General features: G+C 34.6%; 1 protein-coding gene and 1 pseudogene across 3 annotated transcripts; both read left to right on the plus strand.

Moving 5' to 3' along the window:
- Positions 1-983: 983 nt before the first annotated feature.
- LOC127425856 (cytokine-inducible SH2-containing protein-like) lies at positions 984-4,421 on the plus strand (annotated as a pseudogene).
- Positions 4,422-9,369: 4,948 nt separating this feature from the next.
- On the plus strand, positions 9,370-20,893 carry LOC127426278 (NEDD8-activating enzyme E1 catalytic subunit). 3 transcript variants are annotated; one of them, XM_051672974.1, is made up of 18 exons: positions 9,392-9,429; positions 9,563-9,601; positions 10,028-10,148; positions 12,211-12,291; positions 12,491-12,573; positions 12,688-12,768; positions 12,941-12,984; positions 13,189-13,253; positions 13,401-13,556; positions 14,613-14,715; positions 14,831-14,944; positions 17,699-17,752; positions 17,866-17,902; positions 17,989-18,070; positions 19,626-19,726; positions 20,022-20,085; positions 20,230-20,284; positions 20,406-20,893. In XM_051672974.1, the coding sequence occupies exons 1-18, from the start codon at positions 9,410-9,412 to the stop codon at positions 20,492-20,494; spliced, it is 1,389 nt and encodes a 462-aa protein (XP_051528934.1). In that variant the 5' UTR covers positions 9,392-9,409; the 3' UTR covers positions 20,495-20,893. The 3 variants fall into 3 exon arrangements, with proteins under 3 accessions (XP_051528935.1, XP_051528934.1, XP_051528933.1); XM_051672975.1 differs by lacking the exon at positions 9,563-9,601 and having other exon boundaries at positions 9,370-9,429; XM_051672973.1 differs by lacking the exon at positions 9,392-9,429 and having other exon boundaries at positions 9,534-9,601.
- The last annotated feature ends 796 nt before the right edge of the window (positions 20,894-21,689 follow it).

Consider the following 21,689-nt stretch of genomic DNA (forward strand, 5'->3'; position numbering starts at 1 on the left):
AGCAGTGCAGTGCATAAAATCATGCAGATACAAGTCAGGAGGTTCTGTTAATGTTCACATCAACCATCAGAATTGGAAAAAAATGTGATCTCAGTGATTTGGAGCGTGGCATGATTGTTGGTGCCAGATGGACTGGTTTGAGTATTTCTGTAACTGCTGATTTCCTGGGATTTTCACACACAACAGTCTATAGAATTTACTCTGAATGGTGCCAGAAACAAAAAACATCCAGTGAGCGGCAGTTCTGTGGTCAGCAGAGAATGGCCAGACTGGTTCGAACAGACAAAGTCTACGGTAACTCAGATAACCTCTCTGTAAAATTGTGGTGAGAAGAATATAATCTCGGAATGCTATTCTGAGATGCAGGTTGGCGATGTTTTGGCAGCACGAGGGGGGATATTAGGCAGATGGTTTTAATGTTGTGGCTGATTGGTGTATGTGTGTGTGTGTGTGTGTGTGTGTGTGTATATATATATATATATATATATATATATATATATATATATATATATATATATATATATGTTTAAGTAACTTAAACAACAGCATTGCATTTATTTTGTTTGATTATTGAGAAAAACTAATATGAACTCACAATTTTCATGTTTTTCTTGAGAAAATAAGTTTGTCTACACTCTAGTCATTTATATTTGTATAGCACTTTCACAATACACATAGTTTCAAAGCAGCTTTATAGAAAATCAAGCCTTGTTGTTTGAAAGCCCCCTGTGAACAAGCTGAAGTGATTGTAGCGAGGAAAAACTCCTTTCAATGTTATTTAGTGGTGAAAAAGAAATATTACAATATATGTATATAATCCAATATTATTTAGCGGCTTAAGCAAAATCGATCGGCACACATAATTTTTTTTGCCTTCTTCCCCATTTCACTTTGCATGTAAACTTTACTGCCATTATTACTGGCTTATAACATGTATTGTTCATCAAATCCAGCGGTTCCAAGCACCACCCTTCTCCTCCAGCATGTCTCCATCATGGGCCCCAGCTGAGGACTTGCGCCTCATCACCACCACCTTTCAGCACCTACACACCTCAGGTACCTCTCATACAATACCTACCTCATTTGGATCAAGGGCTCTCAACTGGTTTTGACACAGATTTTAAACTATACATCTAGTGGCGACATATATGTATATGTATATATATATATGTATGTATATTATATCATATATAACACATCTACTGGTACTACATACTCAGAGTTGGGGAGAAATGGAATACATGTATCATGATTACGTATTTAAAATACATATATAAGTAACATATATAATATAAGTAACTGTATTCCACTACAGTTACAATTTAAATAATTGGTATTTAGAATACAGTTATATTCAAAAGTATTTAGATTACTGAACAGATTACTTTGCATTTTATTGTCATTTGTTTCATTTAATATTTAGTCCTTTCAGATGGAAAACATTTATACATATAAATGATGCGATCCAAAGTGCATTTGAACAGCGGTGAAACACTTTCTTATGATGTGTTACATTCATACGAGCAGACAGAGAAGTAAGTTTGGAGCAGAAGAAATAGAAATAAACCTTGTATAAGGTAAAATGCTATTTCTAGCCATTTTGCATGCACATGTTACCAGGCACGATCATATTGTTTTTATCAAGAAAATTCACGTTGGATCATAATTTCTTTTTTCCTAGTAAGACCTTTGATATTAGGGCAAAAATCATATTCTTGATAATAATTTTTGTATTGTTTTCCTGTAAAAATATCTAAAAATCCTTAAAACAAGATCAATTTGATAAATCTTGTTTTAGAAACAACACTGCATAAGATATTTAGGTTTTTCAGAGAATGTATTTTTAACATGTATTTTGTCTTACTGTACTGGCAGAGTTTTTATAGTCAAAACAAGTGAAAAAATCTACCAGTGCTGAAGAAGTAATCCAAAGTATTTACAATCTGTTTTCTGACCTTGAGTAATCTAACGAAATACGTTACAAATTACATTTTACAGCATGTATTCTGTCATCTGTAGTGAAATACATGTACATTTCAAAAGTAACCCTCCCAACCCTATATATATATATATACACAGGGGTTATTTTAAAAGTGTGTGTGTGGGGGGGGTGCAGCTGTCAGTAGGTGGCTAACACAGACCCAACACTTACAGTGCAGTATTAATATTACAGTATATTAATATATTAATATACAGTATATATTAAAATACAGTATGATATACTGTAAGTATTATATTAGTATATATGTATTATTTACTTTTAATGTTTGTAGTATTTTTAAGATTCAAGTATTGCGAAATAATCGCACAATTTAGCAAAATTAGCTGCAAAAATAAAGGACATCTTGTGGAGCACTTGCTTCTGTTTAACACATGACAATAAAAGACTGAGCACAAGCTGGTCCTGAATAAATTATTTAATCAATTACAATGATGACAACTGTGCATGTGCACAATTAAATTTTTTACTCTGTGCTTGAGCATTGTGGGATTTAAATGTATCCAAGTGTATAAATGTATTCAGATCTTTAATGATTCAGTGACCATTTCTGGTGATGCCAGAAGGTGGTGACAAATGAGTGTCTTGTGTGAAATGAGTTAGTCACTGAATCAACAATCAAAAGAAAATTGAATCCTTTAAAATGTGTATGTCTACAGACCACAAAGAGACTTTAGTAAAGGTTTTATGAATTATAAGAACAAAGCAAATCTAGTATTTCCCTACAGTTTGTGAGCTGCTGAGCATGACTTTTATCAAAAGACAACAATAATAGTCTTATAATAATTATGAGTTTCAATAACATCACTACATTTTCATGTATAAAAAAGTGTGTCTACATATCTATTCACTTCAGTAAAATGCCTAAGTGTTCTAGGAACACAGCAGATCTATATTTTCTCCTACAGTTTGTCGACTGCACACCAACATATAGTAAGCAAAAAGAAAAAAGAAGAAAAAGTTGAATAATTAACATTAATTACAGAAATGCTTATTATTTGGTATGCCTCACTTTTGCTTAATTGACATCATGCATTGAGCCAACATGGACTCCACAAGTGTGTGAAAAACTTGATAAACCACGTTATGATTTGAGAATGTTACATACAGCATCTTGTGTGCTTCGATGGAAGCAAGGAAATCTGACCTTTTGTACAAGTGACCTAGTGCCAGATTTGGGTAGCTCGATTCTGGACTCGGACTCAGACTTGATGGTCTCAAGTCCATCTACATGCATAAATGAATAGTAGCAACTCTGATATTGACACATTGTATTTCTTAACTGTAAAGGCTAAAATAAGCTCAAAATATTGATGTATTGGCTTTGTGTTGAGTTTAAAGTTGTAATTTATTACAGATTCACTCAGACTCGAACTCTGACTCGACTCAGCTGTAATGAACTCGGCCTCGAGTCCAACCTGGACACCTTTGGACTTAGACTTGACTCAGACATGATTTGTTAAAGGCTGTGGCCCATTTGCAAGAAACCCTTTAAGTTAAGAAACCCCCTAGCTATAACTGTATATGTATTGTCACTAAGGGTTTTCTTGGTCTTTACTCAGACTCGACTAAGGCGGACTTAACCCCAATACTGCCTAGTGAGGTAGTAAAATAGTGCAGAATCTTTTTTTATTCTTTTAACATAACAGCATTTCTTTGTTTTAAATTTTTAGAAATCCTAAAATGTATTTTTTCAAGTTTAAATTAGATATTAAATAGTAGATTTTCAATGTGGAATCGGAAACTGTAAGCTGACTTTCCTTTAGCTAAAATCAGTCTGTGCTTACCAAAATGTGAAACATGACATGACATGTGGCATCAGCATGTTTTAGTGTACATGTAATTCTAGAACATGGCTACTACAATGGCTACCACTGAATGTCTTTTATGTCCTCTGTGCAATTAAAGTGATTTTAATGAATGTCATTTTGATTAATTGTTTCTTTATGTTGTAGGGTGGTACTAGGGTGGCATGGCAGCCTGTGAGGCAAGGGAAATCCTCCTTGGTGCATCAGTAGGGACAGCTTTCCTTGTGTGTGACAGCAGCCATCCACTCTACCTCTTCACCCTGTCAGTAAAGACCTGGAGAGGCCCAACTAACGTCCGCATAGAATACGACAGTGGCCTTTTCCGTCTTGATTCCAGTTTTCCAGCCCAATCTTTCCTGTTGTCCTTTCCTCTTGTGCAGTACTATGTGTCCCCGAATCGAGGGAAGGAGGGAGAGAGGATAGCGAAAGAACATCAGATGGTATCAAAGGACAATGCAGTACTGCTTAAACTCAGGAAGCCTCTCTACAGGCCTGAAACTTTTCCAACATTACAGCACCTTGCACGCCTCACTATAAACAAACACACTGATTGCCACAAGCCACTGCCACGCCCACTGTTCCTTTACTTGCAATAGTACCCCTTTCAGGTGTAAAGACACTTGGGGAGAACGTTGATCCATTTTTGGGGTTAGTCCTTGTAAAATCATGGGTGAATTACCCATTAAGCTGTAATTTTGGAATAATATAAGGGACTGCGGGAATGAGGGTCCTGTAATGACTGACAGATGAACAGCTGTATGTCCAGTGAACAGAGGACTTGAAAATGCAGACAAAATGCAAAGGAATACTTTGTGTTCTTTTTTTGAAATATTTGTTCATACTTCTCTTTTTTAGTAAAGCAAAATATTTCTATGATGTTCATGCTTCCCAGTATTTATGGAGATCCAACTCTGCAAAAAAATAAATAAAAAATAATAATAAATAAATAAATTATATATATATATATATATATATATATATATATATATATATATATATATATATATATATATATATATATACACTACCAGTCAAAAGTTTTGAAACACTTACTCATTCTTAATTTTTTTTATTTATTTTTATTTTTTTTCACATTTTAGAATAATAGTAAAGTCATCAAAACTATGGAATAACATAAATGGAACTATGGGAATTATGTTGTGACTATAAAAATCCAAAATAAAAATCAAAAGTGTGTTATATTTTAGCATCTTCAAAGTAGTCACCCTTTGCCTAGAATCTGCAGACATGTACTCTTGACTCTCAATCAACTTCTTGAGGTATCACCCTGGGATGCTTTTTAAACAGTATTGAAGGAGTTCCCATCTATGTTGGGCACTTATTGGCTGCTTTTCTTTATTATTTGGTCCAAGTCATCAATTTCAAAACAAATTTTTTTTAAATAAAAGTTTAGTTTTGTAATGAAATAAATGAATATGGTGGCACAATAATATTTTTGTCTACAAAACTAATTTCAAACATTTAAGCACACACCTTCAGATCAAAAGATTTTTAAGATCGTGAGAAACATTTCAGTCAAGTGTTTCAAAACTTTTGACCAGTAGTGTATGTATGAATATAAATATATATATATATATATATATATATATATATATATATATATATATATATATATATATAGTAGCTCTTAAAGGGATATTTCACCCAAAAATGAAAATTCTTGCAATATTTACTCACCCCCATGCCATCCCAGAACTTTCTTTCTTCTGCTGAACACAAACAAAGATTTTTAGAAGAATATTTCAGCTCTATAGGTCCATTCAATGCAAGTGAATAGGTACCAAAAACGTGGAGCTCTAAAAAGCATATAAAGGCAGCATAAAAGTAATCCATAAGACTCCAGTGGTGAATTCTATATCTTCAGAAGCGATATTATAGGTGTGGGTGAGAAACAGGCCAATATTAAGAGCCCAGTTACAGAATCACCCTGAAAATTACCATCTCATTACACAGAAAAGCCCGTGTTAGGATTAGAGCCAAAATTTACCTCAGCGTGCTGCCTTAAATTGGAGCTGTGATTTTTATCTTGAAATATCAGCTTGTCTTAAATGTGTTAAATGAAGGCATTGCATGACGAAACTATTCTTTTTTCACTGTGCAGATCGAAGAAAGTGTTTCACTTTGAAGAGTTTGATGCTGCTGCAGTGATTGAGTGACAGTCTGTGACACCGGCTCAGCGCGTGCAGTTGTGTGAACTTCCGCTCTGTAAAAGTCCCATTCAATAATCTCTCAATAAATTACACATTAACTAAAATTAAACCCAGTAATGTAACGACAGTAATGCCACCCAATGTTAAGAAGTAAAAGTAAAAAAAAAAATCATTAGAAATTTACTTGAGTGAGAGTAAAAAGTACCCACTTTTAAACCTACTCTAAAAGTACATTTTTTCCCAAAAAGTTACTCAAGTAAATGTAACGGAGTAAATGTAGCGCGTTACTACCCACCTCTGAATTTTGATACCCATTCACTTACAATGTGAGAACCAGAGCTGAAATTTTCATATGAAAATCTTTGTTTATTTTGAACAGAAAAAAGAAAGTCATACATATCTGGGTTGGCATGAGGGTGAGTAAATGATGGGAGAATTTTCACTATCCCTTTAAGTAATGACATACATAATCTAATTTTGCTTCAGACAGATGTTGAAATAGAAAGAAATGTATGCAATTGTTTATTCTGAGTATGAACAGGATTTTAAATACATATGAAGAACTACAGATAATTGTTATATTGGGTGGGGAATATCGGCACCCCGAGAAAGCCTCTTTGCAGGATTAAAGTCCATGAGGGCCATTAATACACCAGCTAAGGAGAAGGTAAACAGTTGCATCTGACAATAATCACACATATATGCATTTATACACATATGCACATATTTTGCTTGACCACATGATGACAGACAATCTCACTATAAAGACAGATAAATGCTTTTTAATTTAAATAATTATGCACTTGCTGACAGACGTGAACACACAAAAACTTTTGTATGATAAAGATGACTTATTCCTAAAGCTAGATCAAGTCTTGAGAGAAAGTGCTCTCAGAGCACAATAACTGCAAACAAGTAGGCTTTAAATCATAGTTAACTACTTAGTGAATAGAGCCATGTTTAAGATTTCAAACATGCTTTTAGGTTTAATAACTTGGTTTTATATGTCAACTTAAAAAATAAAAGTGCCAAATGTGCACATTGGAAAGTTGTTATCAAAATAGTTTCAGTTAAACCGACAGCTACAAAACAAGTAGTAACTTCAGTATAATTTCTAAAATTCTAATCTTTTTATATATTGTTTATTTCGCTGATAAAAGAGCAAACAGTAATATCAGTTATCAAGTTTATTATACTGTACATGTGATATTTGTCAGATAACATTTAGCAAAAATGCCATTAATGACAACAATCTATTACACAACTGAATTTGAATTCGTTTTGCACTAAATGTTGCACATGTGTATGAAAAATACAAATTCATTCTATTTTGAAAATTACATTACAAAATTGAATTATGCCAGCTCCCAAATGACAGTATGGGATATTTCATTAACACTTTACAATGAGGTTCCATTCATTAACATTAGTTAATGCATTAGGTATTATGAACAAACAATTAACAATATATTTTTAACAGCATTTATTAATGTTTGTTAATGTTAGCTTATAAAAAATACAATTGTTCATTGTTATTTCATGTTAGTTCATAGTACATTAACTAATGTTAACTAATAGAACTTTTGATTTAGAAAATGTATAGGTATGTGTTGAAATGAACATGAACTAAGATGAACAAAAGCAGTTAAAGTATTGTTCAATGTTAGTTCATGTTAACTAATGTTATTAACTAATTTTAAGAAATGGAACCTTATTGTAAGGTTTTACTGATATGCTTTCACTCCAAAAACTAAATTAAAATCCAGTTGTTAAATCTGAAAAGAAGAGAATCAACCTGTATCTACCAATGTGTTTTAAACTATTTTGAACATTCTCTTACAGTGCCTTTTTATAAAAACAAATACACTTATAAAGTATTGTGACGGTTTTTTTCAGGAGCTGCTGCTGGCCTCATGCTATAAAATAATCAAATGTAAATCTATTATTGACAATGTAAAAGTAATTTACTGAGACTTCTAAGAAATAACAGCACCTTGTTGAACAAAACACGTGTAGGGTTGGGAGGGTAACTCTTGAAATAATAATAGGGTTCAAGACAGTGTTAATATGAATGCAAACTTTAATACAGTGAAAAAGACTCTCTAGTAGCATAACATAAATATATATAAATAAATAAAAATTTCCAACATTCTTTTGAATGTCCATGTACTAAAATAAAATATTTGACGCCATGATTGTACCTTCATTTACTATTACTATTATTTTGAACGGCCATGGAAAATGAAGCAATGTGATAACAATTTTACCTGGTCGCAAAAAGTTGTCCGTTAATTTACCTGATGAACTTTCACCTTTTGCTGACCCTTTATGCTTCGCAGAGCTAATGTGTGCTTCTAAATCACTTGCACCTTTATTAGCAACTGACACATAAGTGCCAGCTTTACATGTCAAACATTCTGCTTCCCACGGATCTCAACCTGGACGAAAGCATGGGAATTTTTTGTGCAAATCTTCTGTAAATTTGCACTTTAGTTTGGGCATTGTTTCCAATCCAGGGCCGGATGCTTTTTTAAGGTCCGAAAAAGAGGACATGTCCAGGAAAAAGAGGACGTATGGTCACCCTAAGTAATCTCTTCAGTAATCAAAATACTTTTTGAATGTAACTGTATTCTAATTACCAATGATTTAAATTGTTACTGTAGTGGAATACAGTTACTTATATTTTGTATTTTAAATACGTAATCCCATTACATGTATTCTGTTACACCCCAACCCTGAGTATGTAGTACCAGTAGATGTGTTACACTACTGGTGAAAAGAGAAAAGAGAGAAAGAGAAAGAGAGAGAGATTTTCATGTTATCAAGTGTGGTACATCAGACTACATAATGAAATTCAAATAATTGTCTTTCACACTTATAATATCATGACCCCCCCTTTTTTGATGTGTCTTAGTTTATGGGCCAATAACAAATGAAGGAATTTTTGCTCTATTATGCAGTAACCGTTTTACTTTTTTTTATATGTTCAAACAATGTTCACACATCATAGAGACACTAAAAATTCCAATTTATGATAATGTTATTTATAATCTGTCTTTTAATTTAATTCTGGGCTCTTGCACCTATGTGTAAATGAAAGAGAATAATAAAAAAATAAATAAATAAATAAATAAAAAAAAATAAAAAAAATTACAACCAAAGGAAATTTGGTAACACATGCAAAAAATACACCTTTGAGGTATTTTCAAGTTTGTGGGCCTTAAACAACTGTTTTTAATACAAGACATATTAATCCGTGTAAAAAAATCCGTGTAAAAAATGTATCCGTGGAAAACTGATGTCCAAAATCCAACTGTGCATCTGAACGTTTGACCGTATTGAAACGGACTTTTATTTTGAAATTATAGCGTGCGTCGGGTGGATTACAGTGTCATAAGGTTGCGCATTTCACTTTATATGTTTATGACAATATGGCGGAAGGAGAGGAGCCGTAAGTGATATTTTATACAAAACTGAACATAAATCCCTCGCAACAGTGCTTTTAGTTTAATCAACAGCACGCAAGAACTTTAACTTGCGTGTAGCAGATCATGAATGAACCTTCTTTTATTCTCTCTTTCTAGGGAGAAGAAAAGAAGGAGAATAGAGGAGCTGAATAAGAAGTTAGTGAAAGATGAGAATTTAGATGTGGCAGCCAGCAGATTTGGGAGGTGTTACTACAGGAAATTAAAGCTAACCCAATCGAAAGACATTGCTTAGATATTGTTACGAATAGCTAACAGTATTAATAAAAATGCCTACTATCTAATCTAGCTAAACGCTAGAAGGAGAAAGCTTGATAAACCTCCAAGCACTGCTGATTGCACACATGCCATAACCATGTTCTTTCATCACATTTAATATGAGACACCTTGTTTGTATGTATTATGAATCCCACCCCAGCCATAAAATAATTGTCTATTGCTAATATCGTCTTTGAAAGCTTTTTAGGTGATTGTTTAATATTTTGTATGTGTTTGCTAAACAACCTAAATGATAAGCCGTTGTGTAATAAAATGTGTTTTTTTTTTCTTCTTTTCATTTTACAGCATGGTTGTGGATGGAGGGAATGGGGATTGCAATGACTGGCAGGGAAGATGGGACCATGTCAAAAAGTTCTTGGAGAGAGCTGGACCGTTCACTCATCCAGATTTTGAACCCAGCACTGAGGTAGGTTAAATGAATATTCTGGGTTCAATACAAGTTAAGCTCAATCAAAAGCATTTGTGGCATAATGTTAATTACCACAAAAATTAATTTAGATTTAACACTCCTTTAAAAAAAAAAAAAAAAAAAAAACTTTTTCTGCAACTTTATTGCCATGACATCTTAACTTCGCGAACCTAAAACCTTAAATTGAAAACCGTAAAAGCAAAGATTTAAACAACTTTACGGCTCAAATAATACACAAGGTTTAACAGAAAAATGTTTGTGTGTGTTTTAATAAACTATAAGCTTCACATTTCTGCCTTTAAACCATTCAAAAATTGTCTCCATTCACTTCCATTGTAAGTGCCTCACTGCAAACTGGATTGTTTTTTTTTATTTTTTTATTTTTTTTTAAAAAGGAGGGATGAGTTAAAAGAATATGTGGTAATTAACATAATGCCACAAATGCTGTGAATTGAGCTCAACTTGTATTGAACCTGGAATATTCCTTAAAGGGGTCATGAAATGCTCTTTTAAAAAAAAATTTTTTTATTATCTTCCCTTAGATCCACTGATAATGTTAGTAAAGTTTTTATTTTTTATTTATTTTTTTTTTGCATTAAAACAGTCATAATTTAGTAATAAATGATCATTTTCCACCCTGTTTTTGGCCCTCTGTCTGAAACGCTTGGTTTTGGCCTAAGCGCCTCCTTAAAACTTCAATGTAAACGGCCACTGTTATGATTGGCTAACATCATGCAGCCCCACGAATAGAGCCATTTTTGATACTCAGTCGGAAGAGAATGAACCAGCTCAACAACATTATAAAACTAAATGTCAGGGTTTACACAATGCACATCCAACACATTGCATCCAAATATATTAAATTGTTCATCTCAAGCACAGCTGTTAACACTCACACCCTGTCTACACCGGACGCGAGAGTCGCGTTGTGTCAAAAGCAATAGAACCCATTATGATCAATGATGCTGTCTACCATCGAAGCATCCGTTGCGGTGTGTCACGTTGTGGCGACAGTAAACAGATACTCTGTTCCATATTGCGCTGCACGCAGTGGCGCTACTACTGCTAACAACACAAATAAACGGTTTAGAAAGTTTGTGTCGAAATCCGGTGTAGACAGCCTCAAGCCATTGCATCGCATCAATGGATGTGCCCGGTGTAAACAGGAAGTCAGCACCATAAACTATCACACAGTCATGACCTATGAAATATTCATGAATGAAACTGTTTACTCACGGTTTTTGCGATCACGTCCAAGTGTTTTTAATTGCCCCATCCTTCAATAACAGTTCCTTTGCAAAGCTTGAATCGTATTATGACTGGTATGAGCCGAACATACAGTCCACTCTAAAATACGCTGAAGATACATCCACATCCAGTTTCCAGTATCATTCCTTCATGTTTTTATACACAAACAACTAATAAAATAGCGCAGATGGGTAGAAGAACACGTCCATGATGCGTTTGTGCTCAGCTGAATGACAGAGAGCTTCTCTTTAGAACTATAACTTGACACCACGTTTTTTTAAAAGCGGCCCAAGATATGTATCAAGTGGTCAAAGACATCTGTCTGTGCATGTTTATGTAGAAAAACATTTAAATCCAGACAGGCAAATGAAGGTGTCCTGTGTAAGTCCACTTAGGATGAATCTCCCATGACAGGCACATCTCTCTGCTCTTCAACTGTGTGACTGACTGAGCACCAGTGGGCGGGGCCAATGGTGCAATGACAGAAAAATAAGCGTTGCATATGCAGATATATTTGGTCCTTGTGACGTCACAAGTTCCACAAATTCCAAACGAGCTGTTTTTGCAGCTTGGTTTAAATAAATGCTCTTTTTCTATTAAGGAGGACCTTTTCAGTTCTGAAACTTACAGTATGTTTTTATAGTACAGTGACCTCTTATATGTCAAAACATCAAGGAAAATGTTATTCCTCATGTCATGACCCCTTTAAATGCACTGGGCGGGTCCCATTTTAGTTTCATGATTCTAATGCAAGCCAGTCAACTTGAATGTTGCTTATTTCTTTTTTCAAACTGTACACATCTTCTTGCAGTCTCTCCAGTTTTTACTGGACACATGCAAAATTCTGGTTATTGGAGCTGGTGGACTCGGATGTGAACTGCTGAAAGATCTGGTAAAGTCCTTGTTGTTTTGTAATTTCCAAACAGGTTCCTTTGTTTGTTCCTATGTTCCAGTTTTTTGTAAGACAACTGCCATTACTGCATACCTCCTTGTAGTTGCTGGAGGCTGATTGCTGGATTAAGTGTACATGTAGACATCTAATATCTAATCCAAGAGTTTTGTTTTTCTGTGGTGCAATTTTTTCCACCAAGGCCTTGTCAGGTTTTCGACACATTCATGTGGTGGACATGGACACTATTGATGTTTCCAACCTCAACAGACAGTTCCTCTTCAGGTTAGTCATAGTCAACTCTTAGTTGCCATTTTTGTACTTATTCAGTCATGAGTGCAGAGAGAGGCATCTTTTTTGTTTATATGTATATTTTACGGCTTGCTGTTGTGTCTGCAGACCTAAAGATGTGGGGCGACCAAAGGCAGAGGTTGCAGCAGACTTCATAAATGGCAGAATAGCAGGATGCAATGTTGTTCCGTATCTTTCTAAACAAAGTGTACCGAACTTTGCATAGTTTGTCATTCCTCTAATTTTGGGATGGGCCTTCATTTGTGGGGGATGTTGAAATGTTTCTACATTTTTCTATATGATATGTGTTCTATTTATGTGTGTGTCAAAATAAGTTTGTTTCCCTTAATTAGCAATACAGACATTTCAAGAAAATCCAGGACTTGGATGAGACATTTTACAGGCGTAATATGAACCTACGAATTTGACTTCCTTATGAAATTGAAAATAATGAGTCTGATCTTATTCTAACACGTCAAATAACATGTAGAAAATTTGTTCTTTAATGTCAGGATAATTTTCGTTTAACAGTTTTTATCTGTATTTATTTTTTTATTTTTTTTAATTCATAAAGCTTACATGTAATTCTAATGCTGTGTTGCTGCATAGAATTTCATATAGTAGTGTGTGGCCTGGACTCTGTTGTTGCCAGAAGATGGATGAATGGCATGCTGGTATGTGATTAGTCTCCTGTATAAATCCACAACCTTTGCATGCAAATATATTGATATAGAGTTCTGTGTATGTCCTTTGAATAAAGTGTTTTTATGCTGTGTATGTGCTTATGTTAGAGTTTATGTGTCTGGTTTTCTCTTTGTCAGCTGTCCCTGCTGATCTATGAAGATGGTGTGCTGGAACCCAGTTCCATTATTCCTCTTATAGACGGAGGCACAGAGGGCTTCAAGGGCAATGCTCGTGTCATTCTTCCTGGCATGACAGCTTGCATCGACTGCACCCTGGAGCTCTACCCCCCACAGGTGTGATGTGCACCCTATAGAGCATACTAGGCTTATGGGTTTAAAAGCCAAACCTGAAGTGTGATATTCAGTTTAGCTTAAAAGGATAGTTCACCAAAAAAACGAAAATTCTCTAATCATTTACTCACCCTCATGCCATCCCAGATGTTTATGACTTTCTTTTGCTAAACACAAACAAGACTTTTAGAAGAATATTTCAGCTCCGAAGGTCCTTTCAATCCAAGTAAATGGTGACCAGACCTTTCAAGCTCTAAAAATCACAAAGGCAGCAAAAAAAGTAATCCATACTACTTCAGTGGTTAAATCCATGTCATCAGAAGCGATATGATAGGTGTGTGTGAGAAACAGATCAATATTTAAGTCCTTTTACTATAACTTTCCACTTTCACATTGTGAAAGTGGAGATTTATAGTAAAAAAAAAAAAAAAAGGATTTAAATATTGGTCTGTTTCGCAGCCAAATTGATTGCATCACTTCAGAAGACATTAATTTAACCACTGGAGCCTTGTGGATTACTTATATGCTGCCTTTGTGATTTTTGTAGCTTCAAGGGTCTGGCCACCATTCACTTGCATTGAAAGGTTATTCAGAGCTGAAATATTCTTTGTGTAATAATAAGTCTTTGTGTTCAGAAGAAGAAATTAAGTCATACACATCTGGGAAATTATGAGAGAATTTTCATTTTTGGGTGAATTATCCCTTTAAAGGTGAAGTGTGTAATTTCTGCAGCACTAGTGACACCAAATGGAACATCGGTCGGACAAACAGAGAGTCCCGACCCAATCTCAAACCATTTGTTTAGCCAATGTTGTTGTGTCAGGCCAGTCGGGATTCTTAAATAAGCAGAGCAATGTTTTGATAGTGCCACAGTGTTTGCACTTTTCAGAGGAATTAACCTATGAATGGTTTACTTTAAGTTGTCTCTGCATACTAAGCTGCAGTAGGAGGACGTATTTTAACATTAAAAAAAAAAAATGATAAACTTTACCTTTTATATTTTTAGGTTTGGCTGAGTCCTGTTGTTAAGTTTAATAATTTTTGTCTTTGTGTTCTCAGATAAATTTCCCAATGTGTACTATCGCCTCTATGCCAAGGTTACCTGAACATTGTGTTGAATACGTCCGCATGCTACTTTGGCCCAAAGACAAGCCCTTTGGAGGTACATGAATGCACAGTACCTACATAGTACTGAATCTACAAAATTTTTCAAGCAGATTGTATACACAGGGTGCACTGTATTTTATTGTGTTTTATTTTTTAAATGTTGTCCTCAGATGATGTTGCCCTAGATGGGGATGACCCTAAGCACATCCATTGGGTGTACCAGAAATCTCTAGCGAGAGCAGCAGAGTTCAACATCACAGGGGTGACTTACAGACTCACCCAGGGTGAGTGAGAGAGACCTGGTCAGTGGGTCTTTATCAGGCACTTTGTAGCACATAATGATCAGCGAATTGGGCAAATGGTTGGGAAAGGGTGTTTTTCCACAAGTGATAATCATTAAAAGTGCTGTAAGTGATGTTAGCTGTTGTGGAACTTCCACCAGACTTAAAGGAATGTTCTGGGTTCAATGCAAGTTATGCTAAATCGACAGCATTTGTGGCAAAATGTTATGTTTTCTTTAAAAAAAGCAAAAATTGAGGTTACAGTGAGGCCCTTACAATGGAAGTGAATGGGGAAAATGAAAGTGAACGTGGCCAATTTTTGGAGGGTTTAAACACAGAAATGGGAAGCTTATACTTTTATAAAAGCACTTGCATTTATTCTTCTGTTAAAACTTGTGTATTATTTGAGCTGTAAAGTTGTTTAAATTGTATTTTTTACAGTAATTTTAGGGTTTGTTGACATTACATCACATCATCATGGTAACGAAGTTGTCAAATTGGCTATAACTTTACACAGAAAAGGTTTATAAGTGATTCTATCACACTAAATCATGTTTACACACATACCCTTTATGTCTTGTGGTTATAATTTTGAAAAAGTGAGTATTTTAATGTAAAAAATTGGACCCCATTCACTTCCATTGTAAGTGCCTCACTTTTTTTTTTTTAAAGAAAAGGAGGAACGAGTCAAAATGAATTTTTGTGGTAATCAACATTATGCCACAAATGCTTTCGATTGAGCTTGACTTGTATTGAACCCAGAACGTTCCTTTAAGCCCTGGTCACACTAGACTTTGTGCGCATTCCGAACGCGGGAGATGAAAGTTCAAGTTGGTGAACTCTGACTTGCGAAACCATATGACAAGAAAATGTGTGACTGTGATTTTCTAGAACCAGAAGCCCTCCTGCATGGCATCATATCCTGGTCCGTTGCTTTGTATGGAAAAATGTTGCACGTTCAAAGCCTAGTGTGACCGCCCCTTTAGCCAGTGAGTTGGACATGCCCACCCTCCAAAGACACACACACACACACACACACAGATGAAGCCGTCTCCCAAATGACGAACTATATACTATGCACTTACAAAATACTCTATGCACTCAGTCATGTAATGTAGTATCAGAAGTGGCAGTAGTAGTATCATCCCAAATGTAACTTTTTACTAAGTTTTTTTTAATACACAAAAGCATTCACTTTTCACCAGCTGATGGAAGTGAAGTTTCAAATGCATGCGATGTGTTGCTGCTAGCTTTAGCATGTTAGCCAACCTCAGTTCAACACTTGTATCTTAAACAATGTGCATATTCACACAGCGTGGGTTGATAATAAAGCATTCAACTCACATTTTTAGGAGCTGTCTTCACTGAAGTTTCGCTAGTTGCTACATTCTCTATTATTTACAATTATTTTGTCAGACCTGCAATGCAGGTATGTAACTCTGCCCCATCTGCTAGTTATGTCAAGCCAAGTGTCCAAAGTTCCACACTACAAAAGTGAATCATCCGGGTACTCATAGTACACTTCTTTTTGTTGCATTTTCAGTGTTGACATAATACTCGCACTACTTATACATCAAAATGATGTAGTATAGTGAGGAAGTGTGCAGTTTGGGGTGCACTTTTAGAGATCGCTGTAATCAGAGAAGGAGCAAGAGAGCATCTCAATGTCACGGGTAAGAAAAATAAAGTAAACATGCAAGTTGATGTCAGCAAACCCAAACAGTTACACTGACATTATATGTATATGTACTCTGACATGAGTTGTCAAAAGCAACGGTAGCAAAATGCCGTTCTCACATGACAAACTGACAACTATCAAACAGGTGCTCTCAGCTTCCTGCTTCCCATATATGGGCTTCCTTGTAAACGTGCAGAATTATTGGAAGACAGAAAGTACCTCATAGTCGTCTGATTTGCTAAACAAAGAATCTGGCCACGGCCTGCATCCAAATTTTTTTTTTTTCGTTCAAAAGAAATCACTTGCAGCACCTTTAAAGGTATAGGTTACCCAAAAATTTTAATTCTCTCATCATTATTCACCCTCATGCTATACAAGATGTTAATTACTTTCTTCTGCTGAACACAAATGAAGATTTTTAGAGGAATATCTCAGCTCTGTAAGTCCTTACAATGCAAATGAATGGGTACCAAAAATGTGAACCTCCAAAAATCACTTAAAGGCAGCATAAAAGTAATCCATATGATTCCAGTGGTTAAATCCATATATTCAGAAGCGATATAAGTGTGGATGAGAAACAGATCAATATTTAAGTCCCTTTTTACTATCAATCTCCACTTTCACATTCTTCTTTTCTTTTTGGCGATTCACATTCTTCATGCATATCGCCACCTACTGGTCAAAAAGGAGAATTTATAGTAAAAGGACATATTGATCTGTGTGTCACCCACAACTACCATATAGCTTCTGAAGATGTGGATTAAACCACTGTATGTGCGTTTTGGAGCTTAAAAATGTTGGTACCCATTCACTTGCATTGTGAGGACCTACATAGATGAAATATTATTCTAAAAATCTTCTTTTGTGTTTTGCAGAAGAAAGAAAGTCATACACATCTGGGATGACATGAGGGTGAGTAAATGATGAGAAAATGTTCATTTTTGGGTGAACTATTCCTTTAAGTATCTCTTTTTTTATGTCAATATTGTATCTGTATATAAGTGATATTGTTCAGAAGCTCCCATTATTGGATGATGAAATAAAATGGGTGTTAATGTATTACCTCACCTGTTTTTCAGGAGTTGTGAAGAGAATAATTCCTGCTGTTGCTTCTACAAATGCTGTTATTGCTGGTATGCTGACAAACCAAATATTACTTGGCATGCTTGAATGGTTTTGACAATTTTGAGGTATCACTGGAGATACAGTACAATTGAGCCACTTCTTTCTTTCTTGCACATTTCAGCTGCTTGTGCCACAGAGGTTTTCAAAATTGCCTCTAGGTAAGTTATAATGACATATTTCACTGGGAATAAAGAATATAGTGTTCGTTGACATGTCTTATTTGTTCTTTACTACTGATGTGCAGTGCCTACATCCCCTTAAACAACTACCTGGTGTTCAATGATGTCGATGGACTGTACACGTACACCTTTGAGGCTGAGAGAAAGGTCAGTGAATTTGAACCCACCTATTACTGTTGTTCACTTTATCTAGGTACTTAACTGTGTGGGAGAATGTTCCTACAGTTATTAGACAGGAAGTCACTTCCCAGTAAGTCTAGCAAGTAATGAGAGTCTAATGAGGAACCAAGTACATAACTAAAAATGACAATATATTTAGTGTTGTCAAAAGTACTTGTACTTTGGTACCAAGTCGTTACTAAAATAAAAAAAGATGTCAAAATACCAGTGTTTCTGTAGTACCGAGCACCGACTAAATTCGGTCCTAGCGCACTGTCTGACACATGCCATCTTATAAATGCTCACACGCTTATATGAGCATGTGCTCTGTAACTCCTTTTACATTGAAATGCACAGTTAATCAAATTAAATTTGTGATAAGTCCAAGTGTGATTATTAAACTGCGAAAGGCTGCAGTCTTAGTCTGTGTGAGCTGTGTGCTTTAAATGAATGTGTGAAGCCAAACTCCACAGACATTGAGAATAATTTGCGTTCTATGAGATGACAAAGCAGAGCACTAACCCACTGTGAAGCACATGTACACTATATATTTATATAATCACAGCTTTTGCACTTTAACGATCACACTAGGCCATGTAGGGATCTGTTTATCCAGAGAAGTGAAGCTTCCATCAAACCACACATCAAAATCATAGCTCACTTCAAAATAAAAGCACGATTCAAAATAAAAGCTAAATGCCTGAAATTGAAGAAATTGCAACTGAAATATGTTACAACTGAATAGTAAAATGCCATATTCCCTGTAGTAAAATTATTAAAATAATAATAATAAATAATGATTAATAAATAATAATACAAATTAAGAAATATATCACATTTTTTAAAGTAATTGTTCTATTTTCAGACTTAATTTTATTAGACACCATTTTGAATGATGAAATTAAATTAAACTTCAAAACATGGAATTCTGGAAAAATAATTAAAAAAGGAAAAATGGATAAAACAGATTTCAGCAATGCAAGCTTAATTGAGAAACACTTGAAGGAAACATGCATTTCTTTTAATTAATTACATTGAAAAATAACTTTAAATAGGCTAAAGTAGTGTGTTCAATAGCACATAATCATATTAATATATTTCTGTGGTATGGAAATTGGTATCGAGAACCGTGAAATTTCACTGGTATCAGTACCAGTGTTGGGTAAGTTACTTAAAAATAGTAATCCACTACAAATTACTAATAATTTCTCTAAAATTGTAATTAGTTTATTTTACTAATTGCTTAATTGAAAAAGTAATCAAGTTACTAATTACTTTTAAGTTACTTTTTTAAAACCCGTTTCCACTCAACAAATTCAAAATAATGTCTATATTTCTTGTTCATTGTTACACACAAAGTCGTACACTTAGAATCTCACATTTCTCCTTCACAATGTCTCGTTACGGGCCATAATTCATGTATTCTAAATAAATAATGTATTAGAAATATGCATAACCCTGTAATGTACTTAAAAGTTGTTAAATTAATTGAAAGGCAATAACTGTAATCTGATTACAAGTATTCTGCATGTTGCATGTGTAGGAGAACTGTTCTGCCTGCAGTCAGGTGCCACAGGACCTGCCATTCCTACCCTCGGCTAAACTACAAGAGGTTCTGGACTACTTGACTGAGAGTGCTTCTCTGTGAGTCACAATCTTCCTTGTTCACCTGAAAATGTTCTTGGTTTCCGAACATAATGTTCGACAATAATTACTTGCAAGGAAACATCTTAATATTCACATTTTGTCTGCCATTATTTTTCATATTCTTTGTTTTTGTAGTATTGAATAGAACAATATGGTGAAAAAATGCATTACAGTATGCACAAACTGTAGACTGGTTGTTCTTTTGTGTTCAAGTGTAGCTGTGGATTTTTCTGAAGTTGTTACATTTGGTCCTGTTTGTGATAACTGAATTACGGTCATCTTCTTTTCCTAGCCAAATGAAGTCACCTGCCATCACTACAACTATGGATGGAAAAAACAAAACTCTATACTTACAGGTTGAAAGAGTTTTATAACATTCATGTCAGATTGATCATAAATGAGTTTGATTTGGTTCTGTTTGTCTTTACACTCATATTATATATTAGTTTTGTACTCAAAAATTATTTCATACACTTCAGTCTGTTTTGGTTTATTTTCAGACTGTAGAGTCTATTGAAGAGAGAACGCGTCCCAATCTAAGCAAAACACTGAAAGGTGGTTGAATGTCTTTTGTGATATGTAGCATGTGTAACTAAACTACTAAACATATTTCAAAATGATGTCAATGTTGTGCAATGTAAGAATCATTCACTAAATACCACATCTGTGCTTGCAGAACTTGGACTAGTGAATGGCCAAGAGCTGGCAGTGGCTGATATCACAACTCCTCAGACACTGCTCTTCAAACTCATCTTTATCTCATAGAACAAATGCTTCATTCTCATGGACAGTTTTAAGCAGTTATTGCAGTTGTCATCAAAATGAAGCAGCCTTGGAAATGTAGTCTGTAAATACCATCATTACTGACATCACATGTTCATGCTCATATGTAATATTTGTGGTTGGCATTTAATATGTAGTTTTTGGTCAGTTTTATCCATCCATGAATTACACTTAGAGGGGGCTGCTGTTTCATTGTTTTGCACTGCTATGGTCTTCACAGGAGGCATTTTGTTGGATTTGATTTCCTTTTATAAGCAAACTGTTTATGTATTTATTTTGTTATTGTTCTGCATTAATACTATTTGACTGTCTTGTTCATTGTCTTGTAGAAAAAAAATTGTTCATGTTTGAATTAAAAGGGGATACCTTATTTTAAACAAGTATTAGTGTCATTGTACAGTAATTTGTCTAAGAATTTAAAATGTCACCTCATTTGCCTGGTTTGTGAGTAGATTTATTCTGCGAAATACCTTTAAATTTGATTTTGCTCATTTAGTCATTAACTTGAGCAATGGATCATGTACAGTATTACATGTGTGAGTCTGGATCATGACGAGGTGGTGCTGTGAGTAAAGGAAATGTTTGTGGGGTCGCTTAAAGTAACCCTCTATCGATTACCAATAGTATATTGTTTGTTGTGGGCTCATTCAGTATTGTACTCTTATATGCCACTGTCATGTTATACTGAATGTTACAGTGTAAAGGAGGTCAACACATTTTTAGTTTACAGAAATACAATGCAGACTCATTTGCAAGGTCAGGCTGATTTCTGTAGCTTTTATTTCTACAGTATAAAAGTTTATTTGGACAAAGCATTTGGTTCAAGTGATGCTCCCAGCAGCTTTTATAACAGCTAGAACTGGTTGTCACTGCATCATATACATCTATGGAACAAGCAAACAGTGGTGTTGAGTCAACAATTTTTTAAATTTAGCATGCCATACTAATTGTATTGGTTAACTAACCTAGTTAACAACAAAAAAACCTCCCATGTTTTGAAGCACTTTCAATTAGTGCCTCATTACTTATGGAATTAATATAATACAATAATAAATTTTCTACACAGTTTGTTAAACTGATATTCACTTGTAGAAAAAGTATTTTTAATTATTAATTTATTTTAAAATTCAGTTGTGTCCCACATTTTCCGTGCACGAACCCCTATTAAAGAAATAGA

The sequence above is a fragment of the Myxocyprinus asiaticus genome, chromosome 35, assembly GCF_019703515.2.
Source record: "Myxocyprinus asiaticus isolate MX2 ecotype Aquarium Trade chromosome 35, UBuf_Myxa_2, whole genome shotgun sequence".
In the NCBI taxonomy this organism is placed as follows: domain Eukaryota; kingdom Metazoa; phylum Chordata; class Actinopteri; order Cypriniformes; family Catostomidae; genus Myxocyprinus; species Myxocyprinus asiaticus.

Excerpts from the sequence above, each read along its gene's own strand:
- LOC127426278 (XM_051672973.1), top strand. The coding sequence starts at position 9,534 with ATGAACCTTCTTTTATTCTCTCTTTCTAGGGAGAAGAAAAGAAGGAGA. Across the intron at positions 12,769-12,940 it reads GCAGGATGCAATGTTGTTCC|ACATTTCAAGAAAATCCAGG; the intron begins GTATCTTTCTAA and ends TTAGCAATACAG. Across the intron at positions 14,716-14,830 it reads CAAAGACAAGCCCTTTGGAG|ATGATGTTGCCCTAGATGGG; the intron begins GTACATGAATGC and ends TGTTGTCCTCAG.